Source organism: Tiliqua scincoides, chromosome 1 (assembly GCF_035046505.1).
Source record: "Tiliqua scincoides isolate rTilSci1 chromosome 1, rTilSci1.hap2, whole genome shotgun sequence".
NCBI classification, from domain to species: Eukaryota; Metazoa; Chordata; class Lepidosauria; order Squamata; family Scincidae; genus Tiliqua; species Tiliqua scincoides.
In genome coordinates this window covers 249854705-249867516 of record NC_089821.1, presented here as the reverse complement: position 1 = coordinate 249867516, position 12812 = coordinate 249854705, and the positions used below count along the sequence as shown (strand labels likewise).

General features: G+C 44.0%; 1 protein-coding gene across 1 annotated transcript in view; it reads right to left on the bottom strand.

Annotated features, from left to right (window-relative positions):
* Nucleotides 1-12812, bottom strand: part of LOC136636547 (calpain-8-like) — a 57214-nt gene that overhangs the window by 5047 nt on the left and 39355 nt on the right. The window contains exons 13-19 of the mRNA XM_066611678.1: nucleotides 11938-11974; nucleotides 11394-11459; nucleotides 10149-10206; nucleotides 7863-7927; nucleotides 3995-4063; nucleotides 2840-2918; nucleotides 1628-1744 (exon numbers count right to left, since the gene is read on the bottom strand). Of these exons, the coding sequence (XP_066467775.1) occupies nucleotides 1628-1744; nucleotides 2840-2918; nucleotides 3995-4063; nucleotides 7863-7927; nucleotides 10149-10206; nucleotides 11394-11459; nucleotides 11938-11974 (491 nt within the window). The remainder of the gene's footprint in view (nucleotides 1-1627; nucleotides 1745-2839; nucleotides 2919-3994; nucleotides 4064-7862; nucleotides 7928-10148; nucleotides 10207-11393; nucleotides 11460-11937; nucleotides 11975-12812) is intronic.

The following is a 12812-nucleotide window of genomic DNA, read 5'->3' as shown; positions in this document are numbered from 1 at the left end:
TCATCCAGGGGCCAAATTTTTGAGTCAGAAGCCATTGCATATAGGGTTGTCTAGATATTTAGAGTCATACATTCTATCCAAGGCTTTGTGTCACTTCCAAGGGAGACACTTCCAAGGGAGACAGCATTTTGGTGACAAACGGCAAGAGTCAACAAGCATTCTGTTGGGCATTAAAATAAAATACAGTGACCCCAGCTTCTAAATTTTGTGCTTTCTTAGTGTGGTCCTGCTTGTTTTTACACAAAAGGCTATTCCAGTTCATTCAAAAACATTCACATTTTTCTCTTTGCAAGCATATGACCCAGACTCAATTCAACACCATCACTGCAATTTCCAGCCCCACATAACTAATTCAGGGTAGCCTTTCCTCAAAATGAAAAGTCATGTTGTTTTTGTTTATGTTTGAAAGTCAGCAGAGATACTATAATTCTGCACTGGAAAGCAAGACCCCACAGTACTAAATAACTGGACACAAGATGTGATAAAATGGCAGGCCATGGCTCTGGGTATCGAGTAAGAGTAACAGGGGGGTAATTGCTGATGTTCAGCACTTTAAAGGGTTGTGTGAATGCTCCCACAGCATGTACAGAAGGGAGTGCTCAGCTTCTAATGAGGGATTTTTAAAGAAAAACATATAGTGCAGACCTGGGAGATAGACGCATTGTGTTGGTCACTGGAAATATTGCAGGCAATATCTGGCAGTGAACTCACAAAGGTACATTGCACACTGTTACATTCACAGTCACAATATCGTGAGAGAGAGAGAGAGAGAGAGAGAGAGAGAGAGAGAGAGGATGTCCCGGGACATAGAGGACACAGAGAACCAGGATGGCATAATGATTTGAGTTTTGTACTTAAACTTGGCAAATCCAGTTTCAAATCGCCGCTCAGCCATGATGCTTCCTGGATGACCTTGGATCAGTCACTATCTCTCAGTTTCACCTCACTACTTCACAGGACACCTCACTACTTCTTGTGAGGACAAAAGAAGGGGAGGAACTATGTACATCACCCTGAGCTCCTTGGAGGAAGGTGGTATAGAAATGTGAAAAATAACTAGAGGTCTGCACTAACTTGCACAAAATCAGGTTGCCCCAAGAATTCATTCTTGTAGTACAATTGCTGTGAAAGGTGTTTTCCTTCCTTAGCTGGGGTGAGGTGGGAGTCACCTGTATCCCGTGGCCATTGTGCACTGCCTGTGCAAAGACTCCTCATTTGAAAAGGCTCTACACTGGCACACTTCAGGGCACTGACACAGATCAGCACATACAACAATGTGGTAGAGTTTGCAAATCCATCCCTTTGACTGCTGCTTTTGGTTTGATTTTGGCCTTGTGGAAAAACCGCTTGTCTTGCCTGAGCTGCTGTGTCTGCAGTGCCAAATATGGAATCTGACAGGCTTGGGATCTTGTCATGGCTGGGGAATAGAGAGGGCTTGGCTACTTATCTAATTCTGCAAATTAGAGCCATTTTTCAATGGCTCTCTTTCACTGACACATGGTGCTTTGTACTCGGACTAAAAATAGGGAGAAATTTTTCTCTTTCACTTGTTAGCCAAAACAGAGCGGCGGCGGCGGGAGGGGGGGCTCGGTATCTTTTTTCTTCTTCTGGCTGCAGGGGAACTTACTGAAAAGCGTCTCCAGGCGAATCATGCAGGCCACAAAGCCATCAAAGTCGATGGTCAGCTTGCTGCAGGCGTAGTGAAGAGCAATTGTGTGCTGGACTTTATTGTCAAGAGTGAAACCTATGAAGAAGGGAAACAGAGAATTAGTGAAGGGCAATGCACTAATCCACCACTCCATTTAATTCTGCCTGTTGCAGCTTCATCCGCTGAAGGATGAAGGATCATCAGCTGTTCCTCCTGGCAGGTACATCGGTCCCTGTTATTTCTATAGTGCAATTCTTCCTTATAACTGTTCTTTTGAAGTGGTCACAGACCTATCAGTCCCACACAGTGCCTCCTAAAGCAACATATTTTATGCCATTTGACAAGAGTGTCCTTATCCTATATCTGGAAGATAAGCACCTAATTAGTACAGCTTTAATGTACTCCTGTGGCTTCAGCAAAGCAGAAAGCTGTTGCAGGGAGATAGTTTGATATAAAATAGACTTTAAACCAGTATTCAAGTTGCATTTGAGTGCTGGCTGCAGCCACATTTTCAGGCCAGGATGGAGACACACGTTCACCAGAAATAAACAAACTCTAGGAAGCTTCCCTAGAAGACTGTTTGGTCCAGCACTGCCAATCATTCCCTTTCATGGAGAACTTCAGAAGAATGTTGGGTATGTTCCCAGTCATTACTTTCAATTTGAGTGGGGCAACAATGAAGCCTTAGAGGCCTGGCCAGCAGTGCTCTAAATACAGAGCTGGCCTTAGGGCAATTGGCCAAATTGGACAATACCTGGAGGGGCCCTGCAATGGGTCGGCGACTAGAGCACCCATATTTGGCACCTCACTCTGTCACTGACGTTCCAGCATGGAATCTTCCATGCCAAATTGTCACATGGAGCAGTGCTGCTGGATGGCCACTTACTCACCCACCCCTGGTCTGATTGGCTTGAAGTTCACCCTGGAAGCAGTCGGCAGTGATGCCACTGCCGAGTGCCTCACTGTGGTCACTCATTCTGGTGAGTAGGGGGCCCTAGCAAAAAATTTTGCATTGGGCCCCGCAGCTCCTCTGCCTATACAAGTGTGGACCTTAGAACTATCCCAGAATCCTCTGCAGTGCACTTGGGGTTTGTAGCAGATGAACAGAGGTACTTGGCAAACCAGTCAACATAGAAGGGGTTCCCTGAAAAGAGAAAGTGTTTGAAAACCACCAATATGCAAGACACTTACCAGCTTCCTTGAGCGCATTTCTCATTTCATGTGCATCTATGGTTCCAGAGTAGTCAGTATCCACTTTCTTATAGATTTCCTAGAGGAAAAGAAAAATGAGACCTTTTGCTGCCATTTTCAGCTAATTTTAGAAGACCTGTTTGGCTGGGATATGTGCTGCTGCTCCTGCCTGGCAAGAACGCCTGTTCTCTCTGAAAGTGTTGATGACTGAAGGAAAAATTTCAATTAACTAATGGCAAGCTGTGCACCCTGGGAAAGTGTTCCCACAGGGCTGGCAGCTTGCCCATCCACATGACAAACAGGCCCTTGAGAAATAACCCCTTCTTCTGGCAAAGGCTGCAATATAAAACTCCATTGAGATTAATACTTTAAAGGAACAACAGACACGTCTGTGAGCCAAATGGTTTCTTATCCAGCTCCAGCTGTGTAATTAGAAGCTATTCTGGCCTCCGACTCAGTGGGAAGCTTTGCCACGCTTTTTTCTTCCACACTCATCCTCCACTCTAAAAGTAATCAAAATGTTGAGGCCTCAGAACCTGATAAGACATTTGCCACGAGCCGGAGGGCTAGCTCATCTGCCTATTCTTGTTCTGTGTCATTAACATCATTTTCATTCCACTTCCATGCATGTGGCAGGTGCCAGGCTACCAGAATGAAGACATATGGCATTTTTATTCCTACAATATTCTTCATCCGAAACTGTTATACTCAAGTAAGAAAACTCAAGCAGCCCTTGAAAAATGAAAATGGATGACAAAATAGATAAGACATAGAAGATGAATGAACAGAACACGCAACTCCCTTTTTCAAGGCTTAAAAACAGTCACATTGGGTGCAGGTAACAGGATAATATAACTGGAAGATTTTGTGGCTGTTCTCCTGTCTTCAATAGTGTCTAAAACATGAGTCTGTGGGAGGCATGAAGAGAATGAATGACTGTTTAGAAGTCAATAAACGAACTTCTATTTCTGTGCAACAGGGAAGAAGAAATAGTGACAGTGGGTGTGAAACAATTTTGAACTAAACCTCAAACTGGAAACTGACATACTTATCCCATGAATCACACAGATGCATTTTTCTGTGCATTTCTGGTCTTTTCAGTGAGTGTAAAGTTTATATCAAAGATAAGGCTGCAATTAGAAAGGTTTTTTTTACCAGATATTTCTGAATCTTCATCCAAAGTGTCTTGAATTCCACAAGTCCCAAGGTTCCAGTTCCATTGTTCTGGAGACTGTTAAGGTCTAGTTTAATAATGCACAGATTTTTTTAAACCAAAATCAACTGTGTGGAGGTATGATAAGTGAATGATGTAGCTTGAGTTGCCCAGCAGGTGAGCAACAGGCTCTGGGTGCTCCTTCACCCCAAGTCTGCGTTTGCCTCCCACCATCCTGGTGCAGACAGCCATATAGGTCTGCTGCCCTGCCCTTACCCCGTTCCTTCACACAGTCCCTTTAAATTTCAATTGAAGGGACCTTGCTCCTTCCTCATGGTCCCTTTAAATAAAAGTCCTGGGCATTCTCAGCATTCTCAGTCTTGGGCTTAACTTAAAGCATTTCTATTGCACTTTGCAGGTAGATATCAGAAAGCTTTGGATCAGCTTATAATCAATGAAAATATAACAAGAAAACAAAACAAGGCAGCACAGATAATTTTTGTAGGCCAGATAAAAATCAAGCAGTCAATATGAAAACACCATAAAAATTTTCTTATAGGTGCACCGTTAATAGAAATTTTGTGGCAGGCACTAGACAGGGCCTTTTTAGTGGCAGCACCTCTTCTGTAGAATAACTTTCCCAGAGAAATCCACCTGGCCCCTCCTTGGCTGTTTTAGACGTCATATTAAGATACTTCTTCTGACTGCCTTGGCCAGATCAATTCTATGCAGCACTGGTGCAGCAGGGCCATGGCCCATATTGTATCTAGCACTGAAACTGAGCAGGCCAGAGATCTCGGGGTAAGGGAACATTTGTTCCCCTACCCCACGTTGAGCGCCAGTCTGCCCAATGGGGCTACGCAGATCTACGGAGGGCTTCTAGGCCCAGGAAGGGGGTTAGGATATGGCGGAAGCCTCCTCCACCAACCCTGCCCCCTTTCTGGGCCTGAATTGCCCCTCCCCCTGCCCCAAAACACCCCCTCCCTTCCTCTGTTCCACATTCCCCTGCTTCTGCACCGCTTGGCACTATACTTACCAGTGCCAACAGCTATCAGCCTGAATTCAGTGCTGGCGGGACAGCACAGGCTTTCCCACTGGTGCTCCCTGCTCGTGAGTCCTTTACGTCCAAATGTCCTTTACGGCATGTTTGTGATGGTTAGTGCTGGCACAGCAACCACTGCACTGGAGCTACACAACTATAGGATTGGACCATCAGTCTGTGGTTTTAAATTGCTGTTTTAAATAAATTGTTGGTAATTTTTACTGTTTTATATATTTTATTATAAACCACTTTTGCTGTTTTTAACTAAAAGTGGTATATAAGTGATTCAAATATAAATATTGTATCTTCCACAAAGTTCCCAACAGTCTTCCATCCAGACATTGATCAGTCCTCCTCCTTCCTAGTTTCAATAATTCTACAATGTCAGGAGCTCCCAAATCAATCACTGGGCCATTGCTTGCTGATTTGCACATAAAAGTGGGTTGCAGTCTATGTGCACTTATCTGTTAAGTCACTGTGGGACCTTCTTCCAGGTAAACATATACAGGATCAGCCTGCTTGGGTGCCATCCATCTTCCATTTAAGTTGCTTGGAAAAGCTTCCACTAATTATTAGAAGATTGGATTGAACCCAAGCCACTGACTGTATTGTTGTGAGTGCTATAGATAGAAGAAGAAGAAGAAAGTGGTTCTGTGTGTTCAGCAGAATATATTTTTGCTGAGATAGTAATTCTGCTGAATGCAGAGCAAAACATTTAGGGTAATAAGCAAGATGCAGCGTCCAATTCTGACATCATATGAAGTCAGTAAATGACCCATAGCCTATTAGAACCATTGCGGGAACAAAGAACAAATCCAACACTCACATTACTGGGTCTGTCTATGCTCTCACTTTGCTTCACAGGGGGCAGAAGGAAGCTTGCTGTGCAGACAAGTGATGAAGAAGCTCAGTCCTCGAGGGATTTATTCTTATTAGTTCTGCAGTCCCTAATTGTGCATGGAACTTCACAGACTTCATTCTTCCAATCTAGCAGTGAGGCTGATCATTACTCACAGTTTAGAGGAAGACATCAGTACAGTTGCTTCTCTTTAATACATTCACATGGCTGCAAACATATAAATATATCACGCAGGAGCATTTAAAGATCTAGTCCTTCCTTGCCCAGATGATTACAGTGTATATCAGATGCAGGTCAACAAGACAGAGATGAAGATGATGATAATGATGAGGGGGAGAATGGAAGAGCAAGTGAGACTAGAGGGATCTTTACTAGACAGCATACTTGTTGCAGGAATGGAGCCTGCATGTCTGTTTTTAAAAATATAATTAGCATTTGTGTAGGCTCTGATCCAGACTAAGATGCAGTGGAATGAAGGGGGCTTTAACTTTTTGCCTCTGGGAGGTTTCTTCCTGGAGTAAGTAGTAACTTCAGAGGTCTGATTTAGGCTGTCACAGGACAAAAACCATCTCCACCTCACTGAGGTCTCAATTCAGGCTAGGGGCTCCCTTCTACCCTGGGGGTGGGGTTAATTACTGATTTCTTCTCTCTTTCTATTCTTTTTAATAGCAAAATAGCAGTACAAGAAGAAAACTATGAATTGAAACTTCACCATGCCACACCACAGGAACAGAAATGTATCTGGAGCACTTGAAAGAGGCTAATCTAAGTGGAATTATTCACATTTCTCCCAGTCAGGACCAACAGGAAGCAATAAAATGGGCTGGACTTGCAGAGCAGCTGTGTTCAATTTAAAGATACAGAACTGGACAGAGCTGGACAGACTAGAGCTACATAGAACTGGACAGACTAGAGCTACAATTTTGTTTTATTACAAACAAGCATACAAAAACGCTATAAATCTAAGTCTGAAAAAAAAGGGGAACACAGAAAACACTGGACTGCAAAGATCTGACTTCATGTGGATGCTCTGTAAACAGTGCGGAAGCAAAGGATACCAATTCTAGAGATAGGGTCTAATGTGGAAGCAACAAACAATAGTAGCAGCAGAAGAGATAACAAGGACAACAGAGAAGGGTGTGTGCAGTAAAAAGGGATGGAAAAGTGATAAGCCAGGAGAGATAATCAAGAGCAGGGAGGTGGAGTGTTTTAAAAGTGAGCACTAGAAGCTTTGGGTTGGTGTGGCGATTAGGCCATAAAAGCCCAGCCTCACTATTTATTCCAATTTGAGCAATCTTTCTGTAAGAACACACCCTGATCTACTGAAGCAGGAGAGCTCAGCCCTCTAGATTACAGCTTGCCCAGTCATCCAGTCCTGCCTGTGGCTTTCTGCCAGCCACCTGCCTACACATTTGCAATAAATTCATTCTAGCATGTTAAACATTTGCATTGCTAATGACTCTCCAATGAGAGAAGGACATGCTACAAAGATTGGAAGCTCTTCCATCTCTTTCCTCCCCATCTTTTGAGCCATGTGGATGGGAGGGAGTGATTGTCACCTAATGATGTGCCCCCCCCCCCCCCGTTATCCACATCTCTCTCTGCACGTTCCTCACGTAAACAGAAAGTGCAACATTTGGTCTGATTTGAATCAAACTGCATCCAGGTTGGGTATGATAACTCAGGTAACTGCTGCCAAGTCCAAACAGGACTCAGTTGGTGAGACGCTCTCATGCATCCAAGCGGAACATGAACACAAGACAGCAGGAAATCAACCGTGATACATTACTAGCAATGAAGGGTTAATGTCCTTGCCAAACCAAGCTGTTTAGATCCACACTCTTGCTCTTTATGCCTACAGCAAGTGAAGACAGATGCATAAGGAAAATGAGACATGTAAATCTTGCCTTAACTTGTCAAAGGGTTCACAGGGGAAATCGAGGAGAGAGGAGTGACATTTAAAGGATACATCTAAGAGGCTGATCATCTCCCTACAGGTGCTTATGTTGAATCCATCACTTTTAATGTCTGCTCCTATACAGTAAAAAAGAAGCAAAAAATATGTTAGACAAACATTTATCTGTATACCATGAAAACACTAGGGAGGTATCTTCCTGCACAGTTAGCTGTTCTGTTAAGGTAGCAAGTAACAACCACGTTCGTACAGCTATGAGGACTGGGCAAAGGGCTTTTTCAGTGGTAGCACCTCAATTCTAAATGCTTTCCTCAGACTGCTGATCAGTTGGTTAATTATTTTTTTCTTTATTTTTAAGTATTTGTATAAACAGAATGCCTTACAAAAGTTGAAAAGTTGCATAAAAGCTACCTTAAAAACCAACTATAGAAAACACTAAAAACAATCCATGAAAGCAGCAGAGGCATAGCTAGGTCATTTGACACCCGACACACGAGTAAACGCACAATATAGCTCGGTTTCACTTTCCATAGTGCTCCATGCATTTTTTTTGTTTCTGATTTTTTGGCCATAACTTTTGACGGAAAGGCAATATTTTATCCCGGTTTTTTGCATTGCATTCTGCTAGAAATTCCACATCCAATGATATATAGCATGATGGGGTTACTCCTAACCTTCACGATGTTAGCAATGTTGGGTCTTTGTGGCGTCACACCCCCCCCGGCTGGTATCTGGGGCAGACCACCTTCTCCACCCCTCACCAGCTACGCCACTGGAAAGCAGCGATAAAATAAAACAAGCCACAAAGTTAAATATCATATTACAATATAATAAGCCTTCCAGTACAAAGAAAAGTTTATTGTGGCTGTTATTTTGCTGGAGAGGTGACTAGGGAGGGAGCCAACACCCATGGGCCTTTCATGGGCCTTGCACTTTAGACCTTTTATTTGCACAGGCTTTTCACATTTAATACACCCCATGCTGCTGTTTTAGGTTTTTTAACCTAATTTAAAAAATTGTTTTACTGCTAGTTCTGGATTTGTTTTCAGTGACTGGCTTTTCAAGCTGGGAAGCTATCCAGAAGGGGCTGGGTTTGCAGGGCATGGTGAGGGGACTGACTCCACAAGGCTGTTGTACCAGCAGTCATCAGGAAGAGGCGGAAGGTTTTAGAGTGGAGTTGGCAGCTCTTCCTGTCCTGAATCTCAACCAGGCCCTAATCCAAATATGCACTTGTTCCCTCCTCTCAACTAATAGAGGGAAGGCTTGGGAAGGCCAAATGCGAGCTACATTGACTGTTTGGGACTTGCTGCATGGACTCATAATTTCTGGTGTACTTCAGCCCTCAGATAATAATTAGGCAGGGTCCAAAGTTTGCCTGAGAGTCCTGAAAAAAGGATGTTGGATCTCTCAATATTGCAGCCTCATTTAGCAAAGAGTCATTTGCGGGGGTGCCTTCTGATGGGCCCTCAATGGGTCCAGCTGGCACAATGGTTCTCGGCCAATGCCAGGGACCTTAATAGGGTTTATAATCGAGTTCTACTCCACTTTTTTGGAAGAATCTCCTCATCAGTTTGGAAGATACCATCAGGTTTGGTATCTGGGTACAGGCAGATCCTGTCATTCTTGATCCCTCATGCTAATGGTGGTGGATCTAGCCATGACTACAGTGCTCATTTCACACCAGCTAATCTGAGGTACTGACATAATCTCTTGGAGGCAAAAGTCTTTTTTCCCCCTTAAGTCTCTGCCAATATCATTATTCCTGCCATTTAGGAATAACTATTGATAAGGATAATAGGGATAACTATTCAGGGATAATCCTAAAAGGGCACTATGCTGGCTGAACATGTGTTCTGCCAGCTTACTGCACTTTCTGGCTGTTACAACTGCAGCTTAGCTGGAGAGCATCGCCTGGCCAAAGCTGGAAGCAACACGTGGCTTGATCTGCATGGCGACAGACACCAGAAGCTCACCACCTCAGGTAAAGCTGCACAAGTGACAGGAGGGAGGCAGGGAGGGGGGGAATGGGGAGGGAGAGTGGCAATGGGGCAGGGAGGAGAGCAGACCAGGCCCAGGAAGGGGCAGTTTCGGCTGCAGCAGTGCCTGGAGCAACATGGACTTGCGTCAGTGATATCGCTGGCGTGGGTCTGAGTTGACCCACCTGGTCCACCGAGGCTTATCCTGGGGCAAGAGAACAAACGTTCCTTTTCCCTGAGGAGGCCTCTGGAGGACAAAACTCTCCCTGCAGTATTCAGCAGATGCCACATTGGTTTCGCGGTGGATTGGGCTATGTGACTACCATGCCACCCTCCACAATTATGAGCATCTCCTGTAACTTACTCTTGGATAAAACTCTGTTCAGAATAGTCTGAAGTTCATTAGCTGTTATTTCGCAGTCCTGCAGATCAAAGATAAACCAGAGATTGAGCAACACCATCCACACTAAGAAAGGACACAGCACTGGTCACCAACCCTTCACCTTCTTGGTTGACCCAAGCCTCTACCCCAGATCCAATTTAAAACAAAAACCTAAGGAAGCTTTTTCATCACAGTCCAATGTGCATGACTGTGCAAGTACAATCTTTTCCATTCATTTCAGTTTTGTGAATGGGACTGCTGCACTGTGCACGTTTCACAGGCACCAAACTGGGGCTGTGATGGCTTGTCTGGGCTCATCAAAAAGAAGTCAGTTGGGCTCTACAACAGGCTGTTTCCCTTAGTCTGGAAATCTCTAAACAATAATAGATATGCTCTATTAATCACTGTCATTATTTGGAATCCTCTGCCATATGCACACAGAGTCACAACACCCACAAGAAGTTCTGAACCACTAATTGGACGTTAATGCAAAACAAAATAGTGTTTTTCCCTCTAATTAAAAGCCATGTTGTCCGGCCAACCTGAGTAACATGCCAAGAAGCTGATATAAACTCTGTGCTTGCCCAGCAACTGTATCTTTGATCCCTGGAAGCAGCACAGGAGTCTGCAAATCTTCATCCTCCGTGCTCATCCATCCCCCAGTGAGCATGTCACATTGACTATGATCTAGGATTGGGCTGTACTATGGAGCCCATTTCAACAGAGGAAATAAGTTCCATTGCTATGCTGATGACACTTTATTTTTAAACAGCCAAACGTAGCTTTGGGAGAAGGCAATCAGGCCTGGAGGAACAGTGGAAGGGAACAAGAGATGCTTCACCCTTTCCTGGCTACCTATTTTTCTGCTCCCAAACCTCCCACCTTGCCACTTTTCTTCCTAGAGAGTTTCAAATGCATATACTTTTTTAAAACATGATTTTGGGTCCAATCCTATCCAACTTTCCAGGTCTGATACAGCTGCACTGCAGTACCATGGTAAGAGAACAAAGTTCCCTTACCTTGAGGAAGCCTCCATGACTGCCCTCCCACCACAAAATGCAGCACATACCCTGTTGGCACAACTGCATCAGTGCTGGAAAGCTGAAAAGGATTGGGCCCTGTGTTACCTTTCACAAATACTACAAAGTACGTATGTGTCTCTTTTGGTTCTTTCCATTTTAGACAAAATTTCTGATGCTTTAATCAAACATACAATGACCCTCTTACCTCCCCAGAAAGCTTTTGAAACAGGCTCTTGAACTCGTTGTCTATATCCATGTTAGCAACATGAGGCTAAAGGAGAAGAGATAATGAGTAATGTGACATTTCACCAGTAAGCAGAGGGGTCTTCTGAGGATTCTTGCAAAGGGCCTTTGGATTAGCAGCAGAAGCTCTCAAAGGAGCAGAAGTCTGCATAGCCTACTCAATGTTGTTTATGAGTCTGATTACTCTTTGGCTATGGAGAAGCAGTGTCAAGAGACTACAAAGGTTCCGCTTCCTAAACAAAAGTATATAGAGATGGCTGCACTTGTCATGCTTTGTGAGTTCACGCTGGGTATGACACACAGTTTCAGTTCTCCAGAAATGGGACGTGCAAAGAAGGCATTGAAGAAAACCTGGTCACAGTGCAAAGAAAACGTTCTTTTCTTGTGAATACAGTTACTTGATGTGACCCATAGCTGGAGGCCTCGGTTTATTCAGCTACAAGACCTTGGGCTAAATACCAATGTCAAAAGAAATCTGTTAATTTCACCATGCTTAATTTATTTACCTCATATGGATTTGCAGCCACACTGTTGCCAATTTCCCTAAGATTTAAAAAAAAAAAAAAAGATAACCATTACTGATCTCAAACTATTTATCTACCAGGGAACAATAGTCAAAGTACTTAATTCTTATTTAATAACTTTACTGCCAAATAGCATACACTTGCTTCTTCTTTTTCCTTTTAAATGTATAAATATATACTTATCTTTCCCAGGATCCTCAAAAGAAACAGACCCAAGGAAACATAATGCTTGGGCTACTGGCTGATCTTCCTAATAGCCCAATCATACCTAAATCTTCACACTGTGTCAGTGTGGCTTCCACTGCATTCTGCAGTAGATTTTCAGCTTCTGGAAGACTGGGAAAGGGGATATTTGTCCCCTTGCCCTGGGGTAAGCTCCAGCAACAGCTATGGAGCAACTTGGAACTGCACTAGCAATATCACTGGCACAATTCCACTTTGGTCTGCATTGGCGGATCAGGCCCAGGCAGGTGTGCGCCACTGTTGCCGAACCCATCCCCTCCTGGGCTCGATCCACCCATTCCCTACCCCATCTCTGCCTCATTCTATCCCCTCCCTGCCTCCTGCTCTGTTCACCCCTTGCGAGGCTCCCAGCAGGCCTCATGACATCTGCCACCAGCATGGCCTTCCCACTAGCATGACAACTTCTTGCACCGCCACAAAGTGCTTTATAGCTGCTTTGTGACAGTCTGCGTCAACACAATGCACATTCTGCCAATGCTAGCACTAGATAGGACTGGGCTGTTAGTTAGAGAAATTTCTTGTTAATAACTTTGAATGGTTGGTTGATATTTGTCAATGGGAAGTAATGATTGGAAGATTGACATTGTACTGATTTGGGACCAAAGCAGCTATAA